This window comes from Sminthopsis crassicaudata, chromosome 4, assembly GCF_048593235.1.
Source record: "Sminthopsis crassicaudata isolate SCR6 chromosome 4, ASM4859323v1, whole genome shotgun sequence".
NCBI lineage: Eukaryota > Metazoa > Chordata > Mammalia > Dasyuromorphia > Dasyuridae > Sminthopsis > Sminthopsis crassicaudata.
In genome coordinates, this window is record NC_133620.1 from 414,027,250 (window position 1) to 414,054,627 (window position 27,378).

At 36.4% G+C, this 27,378-nt stretch overlaps 1 protein-coding gene across 2 annotated transcripts in view; it reads left to right on the forward strand.

Annotated features, from left to right (window-relative positions):
* The window catches only part of SNX7 (sorting nexin 7), a 135,447-nt gene that overhangs the window by 42,730 nt on the left and 65,339 nt on the right, over positions 1-27,378 (forward strand). The window contains exons 6-7 of one of the 2 annotated variants that reach the window (XM_074262760.1): positions 6,533-6,732; positions 27,041-27,127. In XM_074262760.1, the coding sequence (XP_074118861.1) occupies positions 6,533-6,732; positions 27,041-27,127 (287 nt within the window). The remainder of the gene's footprint in view (positions 1-6,532; positions 6,733-27,040; positions 27,128-27,378) is intronic. The other variant, XM_074262761.1, reaches the window with a different exon arrangement.

Here is a 27,378-nt window from a genome sequence, read left to right on the forward strand (position 1 = left end):
TCATTAATTAAGCAATATTATATGCCATATTATATATGTACATATGCACACAGTGCGTATACATGAGTTTGTATGCATGTCTGTGTTTATGCATGTGTATTATATATATATATATATATATATATACTCTTATGTGATACACATATTTGCATATATAGATACATTGCAACTATGTCTAGCATACACAGGATTACGAGATTAACAAGGGGAAAGAATGTAGAAAGAAATAAAATCTAGGGGAACATGTAGTGATCGGGAGTGTGAGATATGATGAGTCAGCTAAGCAGATGGAAAAGTAGCAGTCAGACAGATAAGATGAGGACCAAGAGAGAAGAGTATCATGAAAACCCATTGAGGAGAAAGTATCCAGAAAGATAGATTCATTAAAAGTGTCAGATACATCCTAGGCAACTAAGCTCACAATGTTGTTACTGTCTTCTATTTTTCACTTGCGCTCATCATATATATCCATTCTATTGTCAAGTCCTGTCATTGCTGCTTTCCTGACATCTCTCATGTTAGTCCTTTCTTTATTCTCATATTACCTATCACGTTGATGCAGAGTCTCACCATCTCCCTTTCATTGCTGATGACATTATTATTCTCCTAATCATTCAGGATTTAACCTTGATGTTATCTTTGAATCTTTTCCTATATTTTTTTCAGTTGATTCATCTTTACAACTCTTATATCCTAACCTTCTCTCCTCTTATCTAGACAGTACTCAGGAATAGGCTTCCATCCTCTCATACCTGAACTATTGCAGGAACCTTCTGATTATTCACCCTGTTTTAAGTTTTTATTGACTCCAGGCTAGCCTCCACTTGCTGCTGAAGTGATCACCCTAAAGCATGGGTCTGTATGTCACCCTCCTACCCACTGAATTCTAAAGGCTCCTTGTGACATTCACTATTAAATATAAAATCCTTTGGCTTTTAGTGGCCTTCACAAATTGGCTCCTTCCTACCTTACTTAGTATGTTTTACTCCTTTCTGTGTAATCTGATTTAGCAACTTTGGCTTCCTTGCTTTTCCTCACAAATGACAATTCATCTCCTGAGTCTTTTCCCTGCCTATCCCTCATGCCTGGAATGCTCTCTCTTTTTACTTTCACCTTTAGGTTTCTTCATTTCTTTCAAGACTTAGCTCAAATTCTATCAATGCCAGTACCTTGATATCTGAGATTGCCTTCTATGAACACTGCAGAGCTTGTCTGTACGTATTTTTGCATTTACACTCACTTTAGAATATGAACTTTCTAAAAACAGGGACAATGTTTTTTGCTTTTTTTTTGTATCCTTGATGCTTAGCACAGTGCCTAGCATACAGGAAGAGCTTAATAAATGCTTGTTGACTGATTGATTTTCCAAGAAGGATGTGGACTAAGAAAAGGCCATCAGACATGCCAATTAAGTGATTAATAGAGTCTTTGGAGAGAACAGTTCCAGGTGAATGATGAAATCAGAAGACACTGTAGAAAGTTAAGTAAAGGGTGAGATGAAAGGAAGTAAAGACAGTGAGTATGAATTATAAACAACTCTTTTTTCTTAGAATTTGAGAAGAAAGATATGCAATGATAGTTCCTTTAGGGGAATCATAAGATCTAATGAAGGTTTTATGTTTCTTTTATTATGAGGGAGACCAGGACATGTTTGAAAAGAATAAAGAATTTGCTAGCAGATAGAAGTTGAAAATTCCAGAGGCAGGGGAGACAGTGATTAAAGTTGCAATCTCCTGGAGATTACAGGGATTGGGATTAAATTTAGAGAGAGAGGGGATGGCCTTCAAAAAAAAAAAATGCATTAGGATCAGAGCCTGAGAGAAACTCAGATATTTTTTAGCCAAGAAAAAGAGGCCCAGATCCGACTGTGACAGTTGATATAATGAAGCAAAACATGTAAAACACATAAAAGTCAAGATGAACAACTCTTGTCAGTGACTTTAGTCACTTAAAGGCATTCACATTATCTAGCTACAAAAGATCCTTAGCCCAGCTTGAACCTGTACAACCTATCTCAGTGATGGTCTTTCATCCTTACTTGATGAAGTCTATTACCAGGAAGTATTCATTAGTTTTTTGAGACCATTTGTTCCATGTTTGAATTATCCAAATTGTTAGGGAGATTTGTTTGTTTCCCCTTCAGCCCAAATCTGATTCTCTGAAATATCGATACCCATTATGCCTACTTTTGTTCTTTGGGGCCAAATAAAAAGTCCAGTTCCTTCCCACCCCCATGACAGATATTTCAGATATTTCAAAGTTGCTGTAATATTCCATTTAAGGAAATAGTGAGTGATTTGATTTGTGTGAGATAACCCTAAATTTTCAAGCAATTAAAAAAACAGCAAAATATAGTGTTACTACCTTCAAATACATAAAGAAACATGAACAAAGCTTTTTGCTGAAAGTGTTACTGAGCAGAGGTCCTTCTGAACTGTCTTAATGATTAAAGAAAGTGATGTACAAGGAAGTCATTAATTGTTTGCATATATAACTGTGTAATTTTAAACTGATTACAAAGTCTCTTAGAAGATTAAATATTCTCCTGCAATTTTGCATAGACATTTAATTTGTTTAGCAGACTATTGAATCCCAGAAAAAAAGAGCAATTTAAACTGTATTGTGGCCATGTTTTTTTTTTTTAGAATTTTTTTTCACAGTATATATGCATGAGTAATTTTTTTTTATAATATTATCCCTTGTATTCATTTTTCCAAATTATCCCCCCCTTCCTCCCACCGATGACAGGCAATCCCATTTTACATGTGTTACAATAAAACCTAGATACAATATATGTGTGTAAATACCATTTTCTTGTTGCACATTAAGTATTAGATTCCGAAGGTATAAGTAACCTGGGTAGATAGACAGTAGTGCTAACAATTTACATTCACTTCCCAGTGTTCCTTCTCTGGGTGTAGTTATTTCTGTCCATCATTGATCAACTGGAAGTGAGTTAGATCTTCTTTATGTTGAAGATATCCACTTCCATCAGAATACCTCTTCATACAACATTGAAGTGTACAGCGATCTTCTGGTTCTATTCATTTCACTCAGCATCAGTTGATGTCTCTCCAAGCCTCTCTGTATTCCTCCTGCTGGTCATTTCTTACAGAGCAATAATATTCCATAACCTTCATATACCATAATTTACCCAAACATTCTCCAATTGATGGATATCCATTCATCTTCCAGTTTCTAGCCACTACAAAAAGAGCTGCCTATTGTGGCCAAGTTTTGTTAAAAGTATTCAACTTTTCAGCATTTTATCATTTAGAATAAGAAATAGAACATTAACTAGTTATATAGGTAAAAATATGCTACATTTTCATAATAATCAAATGAAATAACATATAGAAAATGGTTTGTCAACCCTAAGGTGCTTTATAAATGCTAATTTCTCATTACTATTGTCATTATGTTATTTTAGAAAAAAGAACAGAAATGTGTGGAAATACGAAGATGGTATGGGTAAAAATGGAAGGAGAGAATAAAATGGAGGGAGAGAGAGACTTAATAAATTTAAAAATCATCTTGTTAACTTAGAAAGTGGACATTCAGTGGAGTAATCATTTGATACTACCACCCTTTGGTTAGTCCATGCATCTATTTCTCATCTAAAATTTGAATTCTACTCAAAAACTAAAATGAATCTGTGAGCCCATTGATGTTGGTATTAACTCCAATGATGCATACTGCTACTCATCTATGTCATAAGCACCCTTTGCTGCTGTTGTGCAGGTTCTATTATTTTTGACACACGGGATCAACCTGATGTAGTAGGTGTCTTTTCTAAGTTTTTTTCATCTTTCTAAGGTAACAACAATCACACGATCATCCATGAGTTAGTTCTCACTCTGTATGTCTGTGTGGACATCCTTTTTTGAAAGTTCATATGTTTCTTTAATGCCTTTCTTGCCATCAAACATTGAATCTCCTGCATTTGGTCTAAGATGTGGCAGTCTGCTCATTCCCCCATGCACTTCACTTTTTGAGTCATCTCCAACCTAAATTCTTTAGAGACTAGTATTCTAGTCATGGCCAGTGAATTCATCACTAAAAGAACAACCAATTGGTGATGAGCCTCTCCATATTGAACTAGAGAAGTTCTCAGAAGGCAAATAATCTTTTGTGGGACTATACTCAAAGCTTCTACCATGTCAGAACCTCTTAGAACTTGTACTTTGTAGAAGTAGTCTTTGGGAATATAAGATCACTCTCATGCCCATGATATAACCATGAACTTTATTTTTGAAGTAAATGTATTTTTGTATGGCATTTTGAAACCATTGCCTGTTCTCAAATGAAAAACAAGTTGTTTTTTTTTAGATTTATTTGAAATGTCGGTGATCTCCTTGACAATGAAAACATTTAATGGCCTTGTCTTATTTGACAATTCTTCAAGAATTTGGAACCAGCATTCTACAAAGGAATTGTAGACAGCTAGATGGCACAGTAGGTAGAGGTACTGGGCTTGGAATCAGGAAGATGCCCTGTTTCTCCAGGGCCTTAGTTTTATAGTACTTGATACTCAGACAATACAAACTCTCCAGCAGGATCTACACAAAATACAGAAGCTGATTGCTTGGCAAATGGGCTAATGAGTAGATCTTGATAAATTTATCTTGACCTTTCAGAAAGTCCTACCAAGTTGATGAGCAGCTCAAGAGCTGGTTGAAAGACAAGTCAAAGACCAGCAACCAGAATCAATTATTGGCCAAGTGCTTTTGGTTTTCTCCCCATGTTGAGTAAGAGAAGAATGACAAGGGATAGAGGGACAACAAAAATAGTCATTTTATTGAGTCACCTCCACCATACTGGTATTGCTCACCATCACAAGAAATCCTTTAATTGGGGCATCTAGGTGGTGAAGTAGCTGGAGCACCAGCCCTGAAGTCAGGAGGACCAGAGTTCAAATCTGGCCTCAGGCGCTTAACACTTCCTAACTGTGTGATCCTGGGCAAGTCACTTAACCCTAATTGCTCAGAAAAAAAAAAAAAAAAAAAAAAAATCCTTTAATTGGCTTCCTATATTTAAGCAAGTGAACTATCTGAAGTCTGTAATATCAGAACTAATAATCAGTACCCCAATGGAATCATAAAACTTATTTATACTGATTGGAATAAAATAAGAGTCCAAACAATTATCACAGTTTTGTAACAGAGCCTCTTTAGCTTAATGCTTGTCATGAAAGTGAACTAAAACTTTACTGAAAATTGTGTAGTACATCAATTCACAAAAATAAGATTAAGGCAAACTTAGACTGGTTTAACATAATTTTTTTTTCCTAGTAGATCCCAGTTGCTTATGGGGTAAAATATAAGTTTCTTAGTCTGGCATTTAAGACAAGCCATAATTTGACCTCAAGGGATTTCCTAGTACCTACTGTACTAGGTGGTGCAGTAGATAAAGTTCTGGCCTTGGAATCAGGAAGACTCCTCTTCCTGAGTTTAAGTTCTAGCCTTGTACATTAGCTGTGTGACCCTGGGCATTTACTTCAGTTTCCTTCCCTGTAAAATGACTTGTAGAAGAAGGAAGTGACAAACCACTTCTGTATACATGCCAAGAAAACCCCAAATGGAGTTATGAAGAGTTAGAAATGACTGAACAACAAATAATTTGACTTTAACTTTTTCTATTCTGATTTCATATTTCTTTTTTTCATATAGTTTGTACATCTAGATACATTTCTTCTACATATTTTCTTTAGAATTTTTTGTCTCCATAGCTTCCCCCTACTTTTTAACCATATTTTTATTTGTTTTTGTATGTTTAACTCTCTCCTCTCTCCCCACATAACTCACTAAATCTTAATAGATTGTAAATTCTTAAATGGCAAGTACTCTATTGTCTTTCATCTTTGAATCTCAAGTATTAATGAGAGCACCTTACATATACAGAAAATGCTCAAAAAGTATGTGTTTAATTTTAACTGATAGTGTTGTGATAGTAATTTTTACATTGGAAAAGTATAGCTTGTTTAGATTAAAAAAAAAATGTTGAATGCTGATTCAAATTTCCAGCAAAGTATATTCAAAGAAAGAAGGAAGATGGGGGAAAAGAAATATTGATCAAGCACCTGTTGCTTGATCAATATTTCTTTTACCCCACTTTACTTCCTTCTTGGACACCTGCTATGTGTCAAGCATTGTGTTAAATACTTACAAATATCAATTATCTCATTTGATCCTCACAACAATCTGGGAGGTAGGTACTATTATCTCAATTTTATGATTGAGGAATGATGAGGATTTAGGATTGAGGGTCATAGTGGTCAAGGGGCCTATCTGGGATTACACAGCTAGTAAATGTCTGCTGGAAGCAGGATTTTAACCAGAACTTCCTTACTCTCAACCTAGGACTTCCTCTACTATACTAGCCCAAATAAATTATTGTTGATCGAATCAGAAAAAAAGACTGTTCAAGTGTTATGCCTGAGTCGCATATATATATTTAACAGCGTCTGGTCAATTATACTATACTGCTTATTAAGAAGCTCTATATGTTCTTTTTGTTTGTGTTTGTTTTTTAGAGTATTTTGAGGAAATGAAGGAATATGGACCAATCTATACCTGGTGGTCAGCATCTGAAGAGGATCTGGTTGACTCCCTGAAAGGTGTGGCAAGCTGCATTGACAAGTGTTGTAAGGCCACTGAAAGACGAATAGTTGACCTTTCTGAATCACTGCTTCCAGTTGTACATGAATATGTCCTTTATAGTGAAATATTAATGGTAAGTTTATCTGAATTTATTTTTTTATTTTAAATACTGAACATAACACAGAAAGAAGAAATAATTATGTCAGAATAACCTGTCTCTCTCCTAGTAGTTCTTAACCTGGAGTCCATAATCTATAAACTATTGAATTTGGCAATTCACTGATAATTGGCACTGATAATTGAGGGAGCACTTTCATTGAGTAGTAGAAGGGGAATTCATTTTGCAGAGGGTTAGGGAGGAATCAAGTGTGGGAAAGTGGAGAAAATTAAGTGTCCACTCTTCTTTTTTAAGTATTTGAGATTGAAAGGGAGAAGAAAGGTTGGAAGGAAAGTGAGAAAAGGAAAAGTGGTATACTTAAAGCAGTTGTTTGTGTGTGTTTTTGTGTGTGTGTGTGTGTGTGTGTGTGTGATTTTTGAAAATTTATTATAGGAAAAGGGCTTTGTCAAAGAGGCATAGATGATTTTGTATTATTATTATTGATAAGGAAATTGGGGCTAAGTAGCTTTCCCAAGATCACACAGCTAGTAAATGTTAAGTATATAAGGCTGGATTTGAATTCAGGTCCTCTTGACTCCATGACTAGTACTCTATCCACTGCACCATCCAGCTACCTTTGTATTATTGGTTTATTCATTTTTTATTTGGTTCTCAATGTTATATGAAGCTTGCTGGAACATTTGACTGCTTTCATCCCATATTTGTTATATTGACTAGAACCACTTTAAAGGGATACTTTATCAGATGTTAGGTTTTTACTAAGTGCTAATGAGATAATGAGATATTAGGTTTTTACTAGGTACTTAACAATTCTGTAGTTCATGCCTTTACTGGGAGTTTTACTTGTGAACTCCTGGGGAGGAGTTTACATGTTTAGGAGGAGCAAGTTCATTAGTTGAAGTATTTCTTCCCAGTAGCCCTTGCGTTATCCCACGCCCATTCTCTGGGAGGATAAAAGAGATTGAGAAAGAGTCTCTACTCTAGATCAAAGTTGCTTAGATGAGACAGCAAATCTCCTCCTAGAGAGTGATCAGCAGTTTCTGGAGACAACAGAACTTTACAATCAAATTGTCAAATTAGCCACTTTTGCAGTTTTTAGAGTAAGTAAAATAAGGGAATTGGTCAAGTCTGAAGCAGCAAATACCTGCAGTTAGCTGAAACCCTATTCTTCCTGTTCCAATTCCCCAGTTTTTTGGAACTCAGTTGCAATTATCTGGTTGTTGCTATTAGCCCTACTAAATAACTCTCCAGGGGAATGTTCGGGTTCCAGTCTAACCTTACTTAAGTATGGGAAAAAAACCAAAAACTACTCTTTTTGAATAAATTGAGATAAGGGTGGATTATATTTTAAACACTGTTTGCTAAGAAAAAGTCATCCAACTATTATTCCTCAAAAAAACAAAACCAATAACCTCCAAAACAACAATACAAACTCAGTCCACCAAAGTTTACTGGACATAGAGAGTTTATAAAATAAATGTATCTGATCTAAACTAATCTGGTTACTTGATCCACTTATTTCTCTAGATTTATTCTCTCATGACTCATCATTCAAATATTTCCAAGGAAGAAATTAAGCTTTTCCCAAGGTTTTTAATTACTTTCTTTCTTCAAACTGTAAATTCTAGCCTCGGATTATATATTAGTTACTGGAGATTCTGAATTCCTGGTTCCTTTTCCTTTCTTTTAGATGGCCTCTCCCAAAGGGTCATCTGTTCTCTATACCAGCAAAAATTAATGGATTTAATAAATACAGAATATAGCTCAGCCTACAAATTCTACCCATTTCTCTAGAGTGGTTCTTTAATGACTTCACTAAATTAATTTCAAACCAGTCTGTCAAAAAAGCATCACTTATTAAGCACCTTCTATGTATCAGGCATTGTGCTAACCACCAGGGATATAAAAACAGGCAAAAAATAGCCACTGTTCTCGAGGATCTCAGTCTAAAATGACAACAAGCCATCAAATATGTAATAAACAGGAGTATGGAAAGTGTTCTAGGGAGACTGGTACCTCAGGTGTTAGTGTTGAAACTCAAAAGGGACCTCAAAAGGTTGGGGTCACAGACTGGTGTCACAAAATGTATCAAATGAATTTGCAGACTTGAGCCCATCTCCAAGTGAAGGGGGAAGTTTATTGTAATTTTAATGCCAATTGAAGTGGGCTAATTTCCAAAAGGATTTAACAAAGAACCAGGAGCAAGAAGACAAAATTATAGAAAAAGATAGAGAAAAGACAGGGCATTTTTATGGCCCAGAGGTAGAACTAAGGATATACACCTCACCATTTGTCTCAGAAACTCTGTTATTTGGCCAACAAATTATTATCTGGCAATCAGCAAAGTTTCTCCGACTATACTATCCTGTCTCCAAAGCCAGAAGACGTTAGGATCATTGAAAAACAAATTGTTTAAACAATAGCACTCCTAAAGTCTGGGGGTCTCAGGATTACTGCTGTATTTCCCCTAGAAGCTGCACCCTCATTATTAGGGATTGTCGGGTCCTTTTCAGGGCTGTGCATCTATTTTTAATGTCTACCTGTTTCCTCCAGGTGCATGACTTTGTGCAACGCTGCCTCATTTAGATCCAATTCATGGGCGAGGCAAGACATTCATGATGTCATTGTCCTCATAGAACAGAAAGGACAAAACAATAAAAATGTACAAACAAAGAATATGTACCAGATAAAAAGGAAGTAATATGAAGGAAGGTACTAGTATTTAATGGTGTCATAAGAATTTTAAATGTAATCCAGATTGTAATGATCTCTAATTCGGAATGGCTGGAACTGAATGGAGTCTGTTAGAGGCAGTTGTGTCAAGAATCAAGTAGGCTTTAATCAATCATTTCTGAGTGAATGAGACCAGATGAAGTTTTCTCAAAAAGCCTATGAGATGGAGTGGGTCAGACTTAGGCCTAAGTCACATGATCCCTATTCCCAGAGATCTGCAGGGCAAGAAGTCATGATCTCTAGGCCTAGGGTTCTCTATGGCAAGAAAGGTTAGAACCTAGGTTCTAGCTTCAGGAAGTGACGGGACCCAGAAAGCATACAACATTGATGACCATTGGTCAATAATTTTAGTCCATCCAATGAAAATACTTGGGTCTTTTGCTATTTAACCAGCTTTGCTATTTCCTGCTTGCTAAGTTTAGCACATGTTGGGAGTTGAGAGCTTCCTCTGCCTTCCTCGTGTCCTTGGGCCTCTCCCAGCAGGGATTGAATAAATGCTTTCTCTTTGTATCTGAAGATGTTTCTAATTAGTTAAGGAGTCTGGCACCTGTTCCACACACAAATGAGGAAAGCAACTTTGCAAATGAAGATCCCCAGGGAAAGTCTTCATTTAGAAGATAGGGTTTTTTTGTTAGTTGTGTTTCACTCTTCCTGACCCCCATTTTGAGGATTTCTTGGCAAAGACACTGGAGTGGTTTGTCATTTCTTTACCCTGCTCATTTTACAGACAAAGAAATTGAAATGAAAAATAAAATGACTTGTTTAGGGTCACATGGCAGTTAATTGTCAGAGGTAGAATTTGAATTCTGATCTTCAGGATTTTAGGGCAGGGGTTATATTTATTGTTCTCCCTAGGTGGGATTTTAGTTGGAATTTAAAAAAAAAGCCTGGAGACAGATTTGGGGAGGATAAGCATTTCAGGCAGCTGTATAGTTAGAGAAAATTCCTGGCGGCTAGAGATGTAACAGATAAGTGATGCTGTTAGTGACAGTGCAGAGATTTGTGGGAACCCTTCTTTGGTCGGCACAGGTCCAACATGAAAGAATTCATGAACCTGAAATAATAGACTGGCAAAAGGAAGTTTATTGTTGCCACTACAGAAGCCAGCTCTTGCTAGGAAGACTGACTTCTGAGTGACAAAGTCCTGGCAGAGAGATAAAGGTCCTAGCAGAGAAATCCTGGCAGAGAGATAACAAAAGGTTTATTACTGAGAAGAGAATGTCTCTTCACAGTGGGCAGGGATCCTGGTAGGCAGCTGTGCCAAGAGGAGAGAGGTCCCTTGGCATGGCATGATTCTTACTTCAGGCCCCTGCAAAGAAATAAGCCCCAAATTGCCCTTTAATAAGAAATCTGACACTGAAGTTTTAATTGAATGAAATTCCTTCAATGTTGTCACTGCCCCCAGGCCTAGATTTCCAATTGAATGAGACCATTTATGCTCCAGTTAAGTATAAATGGTCCTGGACTAATTTTCAGCTCAATTAAGGGTGCAGTTACTCAATAGAAATATCAGGTTCAGATCTCCAGTTAAATGAAATCACTTAAGTTCTAGCTAAGTATGTAATGGTCCTGGGATAGTCTTAATGAAACCACTTAAATGCCCCAAAAGGTAGGTTCCTGTCAAGAGAGTTTCAGGGCTCACCCCAAAAGTCAAGAAGGACAGTTTCAAGGAGGACAGTTTCAGGATTCCCCATCATAAGTAAACATTTAATAAGTTTTGGTTTTGTTCCAGGCTATGTGCTAATTTCTGAGAAAACCAAAAGATACAAAAGGTATCTCCTTGTCTTCAGGGAGCTTACCTTCTAAATAAGGGAGATAACAAAGGCAAACAAATACTCACCAAGCAAGTTAGTGATTTTCAATCCAGTTTGACTCAACCCCCTTTAGGGTTTTCTTGGCGAAGTTATTGGAGTGGTTTGCCATTTCCTTCTCCTAGATGAGGTAACTGAGGCAAACATGGCACAGTGGCTCACCCAGCATCACCCATTAAGTTTCTGAGGCTAAATTGGCCACATTGCCACCTAGATGCCAGTACAGGATAAATAGGAAACAGTTAACAGAAGGAAGACACTAAGATTAAAAGAACTGTTGGGAAAGCTTTGAGTATAAGAAGAGATTTTAGTTTTAGTTTTAGTTTTGTTTTGCTGAGGCAATTGGGGTTAAGTGACTTTCCCAGCTAGGAAGTGTGAAGTGTCTGAGACCAGATTTGAACTCTCAGGGCTGGTTGCTCACTATTAACAGTTTGGAAGAGTAAGCAAAGAGATTGTGAGAAAGGTGTGGGACCGTATTCTCCACAAAAACAATCAGAGACTCTCCGAGTAAGAAAAAGCAAAAAGGGGTTTATTACCATCTTGTGAGAAAAGGCATCTCCCATCTGACAAGGTGTTTGTCAGTAAAGGAGTGTCAAGCATGACTTGGAAACACAAGATTAAATACTCAGAACACAAAAGCCCCCTCATCCCACAGGCTGGTCTTTTCTCTCATTGTTTGAGGGAGTCCAGGCTTACATTCTAATCAGGGAAATCTAACCCAGAAACAAAAGAATATAAGTCAATCATAATAAACTCTTAATTTAAGTTTCCTTAGAGAAATGATATGCAAGGATATTTAATTCAAAGCCATCTTCATCTTTAAAAGAAGTACTTAAATGCTAATTAAGAAGTGGTGGGAAAACTGGAAGGGACAACTTTTGCTATAGCTCTATTTGTTATTATAAAGTCTCAAATCACAATTAAAGTATAGTATAAGGCTATATTCCCACAAGCGCATCTTCACTCAGTTAATTCCATACTTAAGGAATCCCTACTGTAAAATATATAATAAGTGGTCACTTGGCCTGTATTTGAAGATTATAAGCAAACCATTCCACTTATGAATGACTGTTATTGTTAGAAAATGTTTTTCTCTTATTATGTTTATTTTTCTCCTTGCTAAATCCATCCATTACTCCTCTTTCTGCCCATTGTGTCCAAACAGAACACATCTCATCCTTCTACCTTGTGACAGCCCTTTAAATACTTGAAGAAAGTGGTAAACTAAAAGGACAGCTCACAGAATGCCTGACAAAAGTAAAAGGAAGATTGTTATATAGCATTTCCCTTCTCAATTTCTAACCTGAAAATTTCTCCATAGATGTGAGCTTGCCATACTTAATAAACCTTGCAAGTAATAGTGATGTGAACTGCCAAATCCTATTCATATAGAATAATGTAAAGTCAGAATCTATTGTTAATTCAGAGTCCTATCTCCAATCTTGTTATCTTTAATGACTTTCAGGACAACTTTGAAGGAATTTAGCTTTCTCAGACTGCCTAGTACCATAAATTAAGTTAGTCCTGATGCAAACTCTCAATCACAATAGTGTACAAAAAGGAAGTTAACTGGGAAGCCTATCATGATTGGCATATCTTTAGACAGGTCTGAGACCTGATCTGCCAGGCCATGTACCACAGGCCATGTACCTCTCTGCCCCTTCCCCCTGAGTTCCCCACTTTGTATCTGAGAAACAAACCCCCAAGGTTCTATTTCCCCTAGAAAGATCTGCTAATGATGAAGATCTTTGCCAAGTTCTCTTCAAGACAAAGCCCACTATGAAGTATTCTTTTTACCTCTATCATAGTGCCTTCCCTTTAATGATGTCTTTCTCTTTATTCTAGCTAACTGTGGTTAGTCTAAGATGCCAGTCAATAGCTTTCTCCCACTTCATGGAGTATTTCTTTTCTCCTGGTAAATTGTGAGTTCCCCTGGAGCAACTTGCCTTTTTCCTTGCTAACTGTAAGCTTTCCCAACTCCATTTCATATTGGCCACTCTTCATGTGCCTATTTTATCTCTTATTTTTGTCTGTAAACTCTTCTCCTAAATAATCCTTCATTTTGGCAAAGAGAATGGCCATTGTGAATTTGTCACATTTTGAACTATTATTGCATATCAACCTCATTAGTAGTTCTTTGTGATGAAATGGAAGTCTTTGGTCCCCTAATCTTTAAAAGGTAGGGGGCCTAGATCAGGAAACCCTGAATCTTCTGGGTTTGGCCTGCCACTCCCACCCTTCATTCACCTGGAGATTACTCCTTAGCTTCTAACCTTGGGAAACTCCTTAGATAATCACCATCCTTAATTCATCTGTAGATTTCTCTTCTGCTCACCACCTCCACCCCTAATTCATTTGGAGATTACTCTCTGGCCTACCACCTTTGATTCATCTGGAGGTTGCTCCTTAGCCTCAGGACATGGACATGGAATCAACTTGTACTCTTTATTTAGCTTTGGGACATAGGAGATAGGATAAAGCTGTATTCTGTGTCTCAATTCTCTTGCTATTTTCCTAATCAGGATCCTAGCCCACTGAGAATTCTCAGTGTCACAATAAACCCTTTTTTGGCAACTTGCTGACTGGGACTTAGCATCCTAAGGCCAGGGAGACCTCCTTACTGCTATTTCCTCTAGAAGCTATATTCCATCATATTCCCCTCTTTAAGCAGTACCCCAAATGTATTTGGGACAAAGGGACGGAGATCATTTTCTGGTCCCTGCCTAGTGGGATCCAGTAGGGAAGGCACACAATTTGAAAACAGTAATGACAGCATTCAGAGGGGTGCTGAATACCAATGGTATTAAGGTTGAACAAATAGTTGGAAGTCTTGGAGGAGTCTGGAGGAAACAAATCTTACAAGTAGTTAAAAATGAGCAAAAAAAAAAAAAAAATTAAAAATGGAGTTAGTATGGGCATTACTAGGCACAGTAACCAGAATCCCCATCCAGAGGGAGACTTGGAGATGTAGATGAGGCTATTATGAATGTCTCTCACCTAAACAGCTTTCTGGGTAAATACCAAGAACATTCCCCCCAAATCCCTTTTGTCTCCTCAAAGGAGTAGATATAATGAGTAGAATAGTGTGACATTATATATAGTGAAAGCAGTGCTCAGTTGGCCCATGATGCAAGCACCATAATGGTTAAAAGGTAGAGGGGATGACATGCAGAATGGAGATAATAGTTAATCTTAAATGGGTTTGATCTCCTTTAGCAAAAACCTCTGAGCCTTTTCAGTCTTAACAAGGGAAGGTTTTTTCCCAATTAGTAAAAGTGTCAACAAAAACCAAAAGCAGTTTGAACCTCCTGAGAGAGGACATATGTGTAAAATCTATCTGCCAGTTCTCCCCTAAGTGTGTACTCTTCCTCCAGATAAGCTTCAGGATGGGGGGTTTAACAGACTTTTCAGAATTTACTTGGGCACAAACTGGGTAGACCTGACAGATCTTTTCATTGTTTCTCCTAGCTTGTGAATAGTAAAAATAGGTTTCATAAGTGATATTTTGTCCCCCAAGAGAGTAGCTTGTGTGGACCAAAGAGAAATTTCCACTGGCTGGCTTCTGGGATTAGAAGTTGATTTGAAAATGTTTGAAACCACCTAGAAAGAGTGTACCCCCTTTCTTTAAGGGCTTGTTCCTGGGAGATATTGATGTGAGTTAGGGAAGGGGGGGGTGCAAGGATAGTCCCGTGACAGCGCAGAGTCCCCTGTGAAAGGAATTTACAGGCTCGAAAGCCTAGATTGATAAAAAGGTTTACTGTAGGGATTTGGAAGTAAAGTTAAAGGTAAAAAGACGCCAGGGCCAGAGGTGGTCACTGGGCGGACAGGAACTCTTACATGTCTAGGAAGATACCATGTTTGGGGGGAAGGGCTTCTGCAAAGAGAGCGTTCCAGTTTGGCTCTTTTATACGTAAAGGGGCTTGTGAGTGATGTTCCAAGTTGGCTCAGATCCAGTGGGGGCTGGGACAGGCCTGATGACCAGGATTTGTAAATCAAAGGTCAGCCATGGGGGGGGGGGGGTTCTTAAAGGGACCTCAATCCCCATCAATATGAGGGAGTGTAGGAGTTGGGGAATTAAAGGTGCCATGGACAGCAGCATTTGCAAGCTGTTTCCCTTTGCCTAAAGTGAATCCCCCTCGTAGTATCCTTTACAAAACATAATAGAAACCTAAGTCCATGAAAAGCTTGTAATAATTGTAGAATTTTCCCTGCACACTTAACAGGGGAATTATTTACTTATTTTTGTTGTCAAAGGTCCTCTTTCTTTCCCTTTGGCCTCATGAGCATGCAAAACATGAAAGGCATATTTGAAGTCAGTATAGATGTCATTCCTTTCTCCAGTTCTAAAGCTATAGTGAAAGCAAAAATGGTCTGAACATAATGGGGAGTTAGAAACTCCAATAATTGGTCTAGAGTGAACTTAGGAGTGTTCTCAATTAGAAGGGGTGTGGCAGCCACTATTCTAAGACGGGACTGTCACTCCAAAGACACCAAGTTTCTTTGAGAAGTAAGCAAGGGGTCTGGGATAGAGTCCCAAGGACTGAGTCAAGACTCCTAGGACCTAGACCCACTATCCATCAACATACAGCATAAAAGTTTCAGATAGGGCTAAGGCAGGAGCAAGAGATTAGTTTAGCTTTCAGGATCTTAAAATTTTCAGGCCTCATGTAAGGGGAGTTGTGTGTGGGCCTAGAATAGAATCCCAGAGGGGCTTAGCAATAACAAAAATTAGGTATAAAATCCAGCCATGCCCAGGAAAGTACAAAGTGTTTCTATGAGGAAGGTTCAGGAAGTGATAAGATTGATTCATCTCTTAGGTGAGCAAAAAGGAAGTGGGAATTAATTCATGGCCCAAATACTCAACAGACTGCTAGGCTAGGTGGGCCTTTAGACAAAGAAACTTTTTAGCCTTCAAAGGCTCAGAAGTTAAGGGTTTTTATGGTTGCTCCCAGAGGAACTTCTCCAGAGGGGTTCCACATCAGGATATCATCTACATACCGGATAGCCAATGTCTGAACAAATATGTGGGGGTTGTCATGTAAACACTGAGCTACCTCCATGTTATGGACATGATTGCCCATGTTAATTGGTGGGGGTTATGTTCCCTTGGATTCACCCTTTCAAAGGCAAAAAGAAATCGTGAGTCTTTTTGCAATGGTATAGAAAAGAAAGCATCTTTAAAATCTAAAGTAGAAAACCATTGTGTCCCCTGGGATACTTGTACTGGGCTCATAGCTTCTACTGACCATTTGTTCTGATTATAGAAATTTGCTATAAGAGGGAAAAGCAGTGACATGAGTATAATAGTTTCAAAACAAAGTCCTTTATGCCTCTGCCTAAGAGCACATACATGACAGGATAAAGCATCCTTAGCTCTGTTTGACAACCAATCATGAGTAACAATTCCACCTCATAGCCAGACTCAGGAATAATCAGGTGGGAAACAAAGAAACAACTGGAAAACTGAGCCAGAAGGATCCCACCTTAAGGGGAAGCTAAGGTTGTCCTCCCAACTCTTGCCTAAATAAAACATCCACTTGTGACAGTTCAGGAAAGCATCCCTTCTCAGTAATTTATGACATTTCTCTTGAATGGTGGGTTCCTGACTTAATGATCAGGCATTCAAATTCAAAACTCAAAAGAAGTCGGGTACAGTCCCAAGAGATTTTATTTCTGATAGAAAATTCCTATTAATTATTGTTTAGGGCTAGAGACATTATTTTAAAAGTTTACTAGGACTTACACACATAGGAGATTTTGTTTAACATGTTTTATATGTTTATCTTGGTGCAAAGGATCAATCATTAAATTAGCTTATATATTCTTAGTAAACACGTTCATTATTTAGGAATTATAAATCCTAAACAGGCTCAGTTCTCAAGGCTGATGACCTTGCTTACCCTGATGGTTTAAAGAAAACTTGGCAAGCTTAAAAATTAAGGAGAGTTGACAAAGACCCCAGAGAAGGGGCTGAGCTTTCTGTTGCCTACCCCAACTATTCTCAATGTTTTCATGGGCTGTACTGTTGGGTATCTCCCACTCTGTGAAGGGGGAAAAGGTGTTGCATGCCTCATACTTGAAGGTGAACTGATAAGGCTTTCCACCTCATCCCTCTCATTCCACACACAGTAATTATCAATTTTAGTTTAACATGAAGACAATAACTTAGTTAACAATTTTAGAACTTTCCTCTAATAGCCAAATAGTCTTCCATTAAACAAGTTTCCCTTTTGTTTTAGGGAAAAAATAAGACAATCCTTAAAATAGAAACAGAAGAGATTTTTAAATCGACAACTTTAGCTTCCCTAAATTATAAATGTTCTAGACACCCTGAATTGCCATTTAATTATTTTCCATTTCACATAAACCATTTCTATTTTGTGATCCAGGAAAAGGGTTAAGGTGCCAGTTTTTACTGACAGGGCCCTCAGAATTTTGACTCTAGATAATTCAGAAACAGGTTGTGTGTTGTCAGAATCTTTAAAGTAATAACAAACTGCTTTTCTGTTTCTCAAACTCTTAAATCTTCTGTTAACATTATCAATGTAAATAGATTATAATTTACATATCCCTTTAGTGGGCTTTAATTAGAGCTCCTTTAAAATTGCTTTTATATTTTCTTTCTTTCCCTTTCACTTCTTCATGTGTATATATATATATATATATATATATATATATATATATATATCCCTGCTGCAGTCAGGAAAGGAGGGAAGAGGTAAGAAAGACAAAGAGACTTTCTGTCCTCTATGCACTATCCTTCTAATCATGGAAAGACTTAGTTTGGTTGATTTGCTTCCAAATTACTTTACACACACATAGAAATTATTTATCTCAACATTGACATTGTATATTGGTCACATCTAAAAACTCATAAATGTTATCAAATATGAAACAATTGTGTGGTGGGCTTACCAAATGCAGAAGCTTGACCGGCTTTCTCACTTCACATTGTCATGCTGAGTGCTGCCAGGGGTACCCAGATTATTCTTAGGCAGTTGCTGGACAGAACTTGCTGAAAGCTGGGGTAACTGGTACCTATCTCTCTTTGATAACAGTTCCAGGTGCCACAGTTCAGGGAATGCTAACTATGGAGCCTGACCCCCATTCCATCCCCATTTCCCCAAGCTGGATTGGGGAAGTGTTTGGGCAAGTTTGTGTGAGTCCCCTATTTTTCCACAAGTTGGGCAAAATTTGAGTTTCCCTCAAGTTCCTTTTTCTTAATCTGATCTGGGATAAGAGAAGTTAGCAAACAGAGGAACTTGTGCTAAATTGAGCTTGTTAGTGATCCCTACAAATGAGATGTACTTAGGACTCCAAGGAGTGGAGTGCAGAGGGTACCTAATAACTTCTGGGATGTTTTCCCAAAGAAGCAAAAGGGGACTCCAGACAAGCTAGGACTCAAGGAAAGGTTAGCAAAAAAAATGACTAATTGCCAAACTTTTTAATCATTGCTCTCAAAACTTTGAGAATCTGCTAAGAAGTAATTTTGATTTTAATTAGCTAACATTTCCATAGCCCCTCAGCTTGGCTAGAACTGAGGTCCACAGGAAAAAGTTAAGTTTTTTTCCGTTTTAAGATGGAGGTCAAGGATATTAAGAAACCTTTCCAACATAGCTATTTCTTTTTTCTTTTTTCTTTTCTTTTCTTTTCTTTTCTTTCTTTCTTTCTTTTTTTTTTGATGGCAGTATTTTAAATCTTTCCAGTTAACAGAAACTAGCTCGCAGAACAAACATGAGACAGACATTCTGCACAGAGATGCAGACACAGACAAAAATGACATGAAAGAGAAGTGTCCTATCTTTGCCAAAAGTCATCCTATAGCACTTTATCTCCTCTGGTGTCCCAGTGAAGGTGAAAAAGTGGTAAAATTTCCCTAGGAACTTTGCTGAAAATTGCAAGTATCTCTAAGTCTGGGTGTCCCTAGTCAAGAAAACTTTGCTGAGCATGGAGTTTGTGATGACCCAGACAAGCCTTCTCTCAATTGCTTGGGGTCTTCCAGCTGTAGGTTTGAGGAAGAGGGAAAAAAAAAAAAAAAAAAAAAAAAAAAACAGAGAGCTTTTCTTGACAAAGAGGGCATCAAACCAGGAGAAGCCACACTCTCCCCATATGGGCCACCAAATGTTGTGGTTCAGAAGAGTTGGGGTAGCAGACCAGTATTGTGAGGTGTCTCAAAAGAACTTGCAAGCTTGAACCCCCAAGTCAGGGGGCGAAGTTTATTGTAATTGTAACACCAATTGAAGCCTGCTAAGTTCCAAAAGAATTTAGCGAGGAACTTGGAGCAATGAGACAAATTTATCCAGTTTTTCAAGTCACTGATATGCTAATTTTATGAGCTAGAGGTAAAACTGAGGAGTGATCTCAGGAATTTGGTTATCATTGACCAGCAGATTATATATCTGACAGACAGCAATGTTAAGACCAGAAGACTTTAGAATCATTGACAGATTGTCATAACAATAGCACTCTAAGGGAAGGGGAGGGAGGGACTTTGGGATCACTGATTCTAAAGTCAGAAAGAAGATTTTAGAATCATTAACACATTGTTAGAATAAAAGCACCCTTCAGGTGGACCTCCTTACTGCTGTTTTCCCTACAAACTATATTCCATCACTCTTGCTCCCCACCTTCATCTCCAGAATGTAAGCTTCTTTAGAGCAAAGAAATTTAATTTCTGTGTTTTTATCCCTCAGCACATTTCTCAGTACCTGCATTTAATACATATTTGCTCTTATTATTATTTTTTTTTCAATTTTAGCATGTTTCTAATCCTTTATTTTAACATCAACATTCAGTTTTTCAACTGTTTCAGTTCTGAGTAAGGTTCTCTAATAGTTAAAACAGATAGACAGAGCATAACTTTTTTTTTTTTTAAATAATTAGTAACTTGTAAAATTTATATTGTGTTTTAAAACAAGATTTCTTTAACTTTTTCATTCTTGACCCCTTTTAACCGAAGAAATTTTTACTTGATGCTGGGTATATAAGTATATAAAATAGGTATGTGAATCAAACATTTACTGATAATAAATCATAAAGAACTTTTAAAAAACAAACCTTGAGAGTGAGTGAGTGTATGTCTGTCTGTGTGTGTGTGTATATCTAGAGAAAGAGAGAGAGAGTTGAGTTATATAGTTATATACATATAAACTTTACCATTTATTAAAGATGAAAGCAAATATGCCTACTAATGAGATGGATGTGCTTGTTTATTTTTAATATAATGAATTAAATCTTGGTGGAATATTTGATATTGCAAAACATAGAGCATTCAGAAACCTTTTACTGTAGCCAAATTTTTCACAACCCCTGTATTCAGTTACTCTACCCCAGATGGAGTCTTGACTTAGAGTTTAAGAAGCTTTGCTTTAAAGCATCTTCATTTCATGTGATTTAGGAGAGCAATTTCTAGTTTCAAATCATGTGTTTGGAGTTCAGCACCAAATGTTGAGTTTGATCTAGTTACCAAATGTTAGGATTCAATCATGTGAAGAATTCACAATGGACATATTCTTTGGCAAAAGGTAGATTTATTTAAAAAAAGAGGTTATAGACAAAATGAAGAGATACAATAGACACCAGGAGTGGTAAATATGAAATAGAGTTGGGAGAGCACATTGTTAGCAAAGATAGGGGTTTTAACAATTAGTGATGAAAAAAGATAAGTACTCTAGTGGAATTCACAATTAACCAGGAGAAAAGGAATACCCCCATAAGATTGGAGTGTGCCTTTAGCTGACAGGCTAAATCTGTAAAGGAATTTAGCACCGTAAAAGAGCTAGTTAGCTATAACAAGGAGAAAGAATAGAGGCAGGTTAGGGGATGAAAGGAGGGACACACATGGCAAGGATAAGGGAGAGAGGGGAGAGGGAAGGGGAAAGACACCAAGAGACAGAATATTGGGGCAGACATAACTCAAAGAGGTTCAGCAAAGATGGCATGAGCTATGGATAGATTTACAGGAGAAATTTAACTTCAGGAGTTTGACATAACTCAGATTTCTGATTGGACATAACAAGGTGGGACTACTCATGACCTTCACAGAAGGTGGGACTATCATCAGTGTCCTTCAAGGGAGTAATTTCATCAATATTTCAGTCTTTTTCTGCCAATGGCACTTACTCAGTACCTCCTCACATTGATTTTCAAATCTACGTTCTTTGTGAAATAGGCAAGGAAGGTATTGAGATCACCTTTTTATAAATAAGGAAATCAAATGTCAAAGATACTGAGTAGCTTGATAATAAGTTTTAGTATTCTGTGTGTTTATATATGCATGTATATTTGTGTAATGAGTACATTTCATTGCATAATTGCTAATGAAATTGAGAGATGAGAAAGAGGTTAGCTAGTTATACAAACTGGAGTTGATGTGATGTATTGCCCTCAAGCAAATTCTAATTCTTAGCTTGATAGACTTGTGAACTTTATTTTATCTGCTTCTTGGTCTGTATTTTATCCAGTTGACAAATTAGAAAACCAGCTTGTGGTAAAGCAATTAGGTGATTCAGTGGATAAAAGTGCTGGACCTGGAATCATAAAGACCTAAATTCAAATCCTTCCTCACATACTTACCATCTGTATGATCCTGGACAGGTCACTTAACCTCTATCTACCTCAGTTTCTTTCTCATCTGTAAAATGGGGATAATAAAAGCACTTATTTGCTAGGGCTATTGTAAGGATCTACTGAGGTAATATATGTAAATGTGAACTGATCCTACTGTTCCTACTTATACAAATACTACTATTGCTGATGTTGATTACTATTACTATTCTTGCTACTGCTGCTACTATTACTGCTGCTGTTACTATTATTGCTGCTGCTGCTAACTACTGCTGCTGCTGTTACTATTACTGTTACTGATACTTTTTCCTCAGTTGTTTCCTTGTGCTTTTCTCTTTTGATCAACCCACTTTGAATTCCCAGATACAAAATATATATGTCATCTCTAAGCCCTGAACCTTCATGGACAGTCACAGTTTCAGAAAAGAAAAGATACTTTTAATGACTTTTTTTCAAAAAGAAAATCATTTGTCCCAGTTTCTGGTTTGGAAAATATTGTTGCCATAGTGATGCTACCTTAGTATGCTGTACATGCTGTTCCTTCCAAATGAGTGAGTTCTTTTCAGGACTAAATTATAAAGTAACCAAGATGTGTGTGGTTAGTGCAGAATGAATTAGATATAATTAAGGGATATTTCCATAAAATCATGTTATCACAGAACTGGTTCCAAATGTATTCCTGTCCTAAATCTTTCATTTCTTTCTCATCCTTGAAAAAGCATTGGTTCCATTTTTTTTTCTTTTTTCTCTTTTCTAAACACTGTAGTCTTGCTTTTGTGTTCATCATTCAACCAAAACTGCTCTTTCCAAACTTACCAATGATTTCTTAATCCCCAAGTTTACTGACATTTTCTGTCTTTATCTTCCATGATTTTCCTGCAGCCTTTGAAACTGGGAATGATCTCATCCTAGAGAGTCTCTCTTGTAGATTTTCAAGAACTTTTTTTTTTTTTTTTTGGTTCCCCTACTGGATGTCTGATTTCTTCTTCTTAAATCTTCTTGACTAGGCTAATTATTATTCTTGTCATTGAATCTAACCATTTGCATTTCCAAAATTTTTTTCTAAGTCTCTTCTTTTTTTCTTTCTCTATATTTTTGCTGTTGGTAACCTCATCATTTCCACAGATTCTATTATCATCTATATTCCAGTGACTCTCAAAATTGTCTCCAGTTTTTGCCCTTCTCAACTCCTGTCAAGTATCGCCAACTATCTTTTGATCATTTCAAACTTTGTCTTAAGAAATCTCCAACTCAGCATGTCTAAAAAAGAACTCATTATCCCTTTCTAACCTCTTCCTTTCCTCAGTCTTCCCCTTTTGTGAAATTCCATGTTACTTTTGAGGGCACAGCCACCTCTTAAAAGGGGAAGAAAAGGGAACAATCTTTTTTTTTTATTATTTTTTATTAATTTCATAATTTTTTTGACAGTACATATGCATGAGTATTTTTTTTTTTACATTATCCCTTGTATTCATTTTTCCAAATTTTCCCCTTCCTCCCTCTACTCCCTCCCCGCGATGACAGGCAATCCCATACATTTTACATGTGTTACAGTATAACCTAGATACGATATATGTGTGTAAATCCAATTTTCTTGTTGCATGGTAAGAATTGGATTCCGAAGGTATAAGTAACCTGGGTAGAAAGATAGTAGTGCAAACAGTTTACATTCAATTCCCAGTGTTCCTTCTCTGGGTGTAGTTGTTTCTGTCCATCATTGATCAATTGGAAGTGAATTGGATCTTCTTTATGTTGAAGATAACCCACTTCAATCAGAATATGTCTTCATACAGTATTGTTGTTGAAGTATATAGTGATCTCCTGGTTCTGCTCATTTCACTCTGCATCAGTTCATACAAGTCTCTCCAAACCTCTCTGTATTCATCCTGCTGTTCATTTCTTACAGAGCAATAATATTCCATAACGTTCATATACCATAATTTACCCAACCATTCTCCAATTGATGGACATCCATTCACTTTGCAGTTTCTAGCCACCACAAAAAGATCTGCCACAAACATTTTGGCACATACAGGTTACTTTCCCATCTTTAGTATTTCTTTGGGATATAAGCCCAGTAGTAGCACTACTGGATCAAAGGTATGCATAGTTTGATAACTTTTTGGGCATAATTCCAGATTGTTCTCCAGAATGGCTTGATTCTTTCGCAACTCCACCAACAATGCATCAGTGTCCCAGTTTTCCCACAGCCCCTCCAACATTCATTATCTTTTTTTGTCATCTTAGCCAATCTGACAGGTGTGTAGTGGTATCTCAGAGTTGTCGTAACTTGCATTTCTCTGATCAGTAGTGATTTGGAACACTCTTTCATATAAGTGGAAATAGTTTCAATTTCATTATCTGAAAATTGTCTGGAACAATCATTTATTAAAGAGCCTACTTTGTGCTAGGCTCTTGAGAATTATACAGTATTATCTCATTTGATCATCAATCACAGCAACCCTGACTGAGAGTTGGTAGTTATTTTTATTCCTATTTTATAGTCATGGAAATTGTTACAGAGAGAGGATAACTGATTTGCTCAGGCTCACACAGCTAATAAGAGTAAGATGGATGATTCTATATAGCTTTACCTCCCTTAAATTCAATTCACTTGCAAGTTATCAGCTTTTTGATGTCATTGTCCTCTTCCAGAATCTAGAAGGAATGACAACAATAATAAACATAAGTGAAGTCACATTTGAATTCAGATCTTTAGGATTCCAGGCCTAGCACTTTATCTATAATACCACTTATCTGCCTTTTAATCATTTAGATTCTCAATGTCAGTGTTATTTTCAAATCCTTTCTCTCACCCCACCTATTTAATTAGTTACCAAATCCTGTCTCTATGTCTATAATATCCATCAGATTATGTCCCTTTCTGTTCACACAAACATCCATCCTGTTTCAGACCTTAATCCTAATTACCTCTTGCCTGGATTATTCCAGTAACTTCCTATTTGTTCTGCAATCTCATGCTTTTCCCTTTTTAGATCTGTGTTTCATACAGCTTTCAAAGTGATTTTCCTAAAGCTCAGTATCTCAGTGACTCTTTTTTTTTAGGACTTGAAGCCTTATCCTGCCTTTTCAATCTTCTTATATGTTAGGCCATACCAGCCTTCTTATTAGTCCATATATGACCCCAGCTCAGTGCTCTATGCTTTTTGATGAGCTTGTCCCTTGCCTCAAGTTCTATTTCTTCTGACACTTTGGAATCTGTGGCTTCCTTTAGAATTCATTCAAGTGCCTCCTTCTGAAGGAAACTTTTGCTCAGAAATTTGTATTTTGTATATATCTGCATCAATCACAGACAACTACATGCTGTCTCTTCTTTGGAATGAAAGTTCTAGGAAGTCGGGGATTGTTCTTCTTTGTTTTTGTATGTCTAGTGCCTAATATAGTGCTGGGATCATATACAATTACTAAATTCTTATTTGTTTTTGTAAAGAAGCAGCTTTTTGGTGATAAATTTTTACTCTTTGGTTCACCTTTACTATCAGCTCATTTTCTAATCACCAGTCCACAAAGCTTTAGTGGTACATTTTTATAAGTCAGTCTGCAAAACTCTTAATACAAAGAAACTTTTAAAGCTAATAAACTTAAATTGACTCCTTCTTCTCTTTACATTGTGCTTGCCTCAGCTCCCTAAAATTAGAAGGATATAATTAGTGTTCCAGAATTTAGATATTTTACTGCATCACATTGTATAGCCTGGGCCAATCTTCACTCACTTAGTTAACAAGTATATCACTGTCCTGTCATTTATTTATGCAGAAATCACTAATTAATTACCTAAGATGTATAAAGTACTATATTAAATATATGGAGAAATGAAAAGGAAAAAATTCAGGGAGGATCTGTTTTTTCATGGATGTAACACTTTTGTATTTGTGTGTAATTATCTTTAAGTTCACACAGATCTACTTAAAAATACTTAATAGCTATGCAGGAGCCAAAGTGTGATTGATATTATGAACTCATGTTTACAAATACTGATATATATTACATATATAATAATCAATCAAAGTGCCATATAAATATACATATGTATCGTGCAAATGTGTATATATAATACTAGTTATTCAATAGTTATTCAAATGTTTGTTAATCTATAATCATGTGCTTTTTATATTATGATCTCTTGGGCATGTTTTGTAATACAGTTGAGTTCATTTATGATACATTATATTCTATTACTAGAGTCTTGAGAAAATACTAGGAAACACATTGATATTCTTGATGGAGTTTTAGAGATATATCTTCTTTCAAACTGAAGCTTGTGTTTGTCATCTATAAGCCAATATTTCCTTTATTTTCAATACCATGATATAGAACATAATGTATTTTGTTAAAATTGTACATTAAAATGGTACCCTCAGTACTTGGTTTGAGAACCATTCTAATCTATTAAAAACATAACCACAAATAACCTTTTAGAGTTAGTTACTTCTAGTAATCTACCCTATATTATTTATTAGATTTAATTTTGGATGTTGTTATTTTCTAACATTGTCCTCTAAGCCTTTGTGTATTCTTGTTTGAAATTTACAACCCTCTCTATTCTGACAATAACTGTAATGTTTCATAAGCAATTATTCTTTACTATATTCAAATAGACATTAGTTATATCACAAAACCTCTTAGAATGGGATGGATTTGAAGAAACAAATCCTTTAGGTGTTGGTTTCAAATTAACTTTTTAATGAAGAATTAAAAACAATCAAACAAATAGGCACCAAAAATTCTTAGGACTAGAGATTTAGAACTTTACAGGCCATTTAGTTCAATCTCATTCTTTTACAAATAAAGAAACTAAGACTTGTAATAACGTGAGTTTTCCTTTGTCCATATAGCTACTCAGTGTCAGAGGTGGAATTCCCATTTGGGCTTTCCTGATTCTAAATCCAGAACTCAATCTACTATACCATATTGCCCTTTTTAAAGACATTCTTTAAGTAAAAATTTATTAATTCTTTGACCAAAGATCACATGACAAAAGCTCTAAGTTAAAAAAAAAAAAACAAACAAACAAATACAAGCAAACAAAAAACAAGCAAACTACCAGGAAGCCATATTGTAATCTTGTCCTCCTAACAGAAGAATTTGTTTACTTTATTAAAATGCTCATTAATTGTGCTTTATAAGATTATTATTGAAACAATTGACAGAATGAATTGCAACATGTTATGTCTGCATGTTTTAATATAAAGGGAGTTATGAAAAGAAGAGACCAAATTCAAGCAGAACTGGATTCCAGAGTTGAAGCTTTGAACAACAAAAAGGCTGAAAAGGAATTGGTAAGTTTTCAGATTTATTCTTCTTATCACATAAAGTTTGCTTTTAAGTGTTCATTAGCAATACATTTATATCCATTTCCACCAAACTGTTTTTTGAAGATTTTTTAAAATAGGATTAAGCTATTACCACACAACCTAATTTATTTTGATTATCAAATGAGAAACTTACATATTATACTATGGGGCCACATTCTAGTTGTGTTCTTTATTTGATGGGTATCTGAGGACATTGTCTGCTTAAAAACAAGACA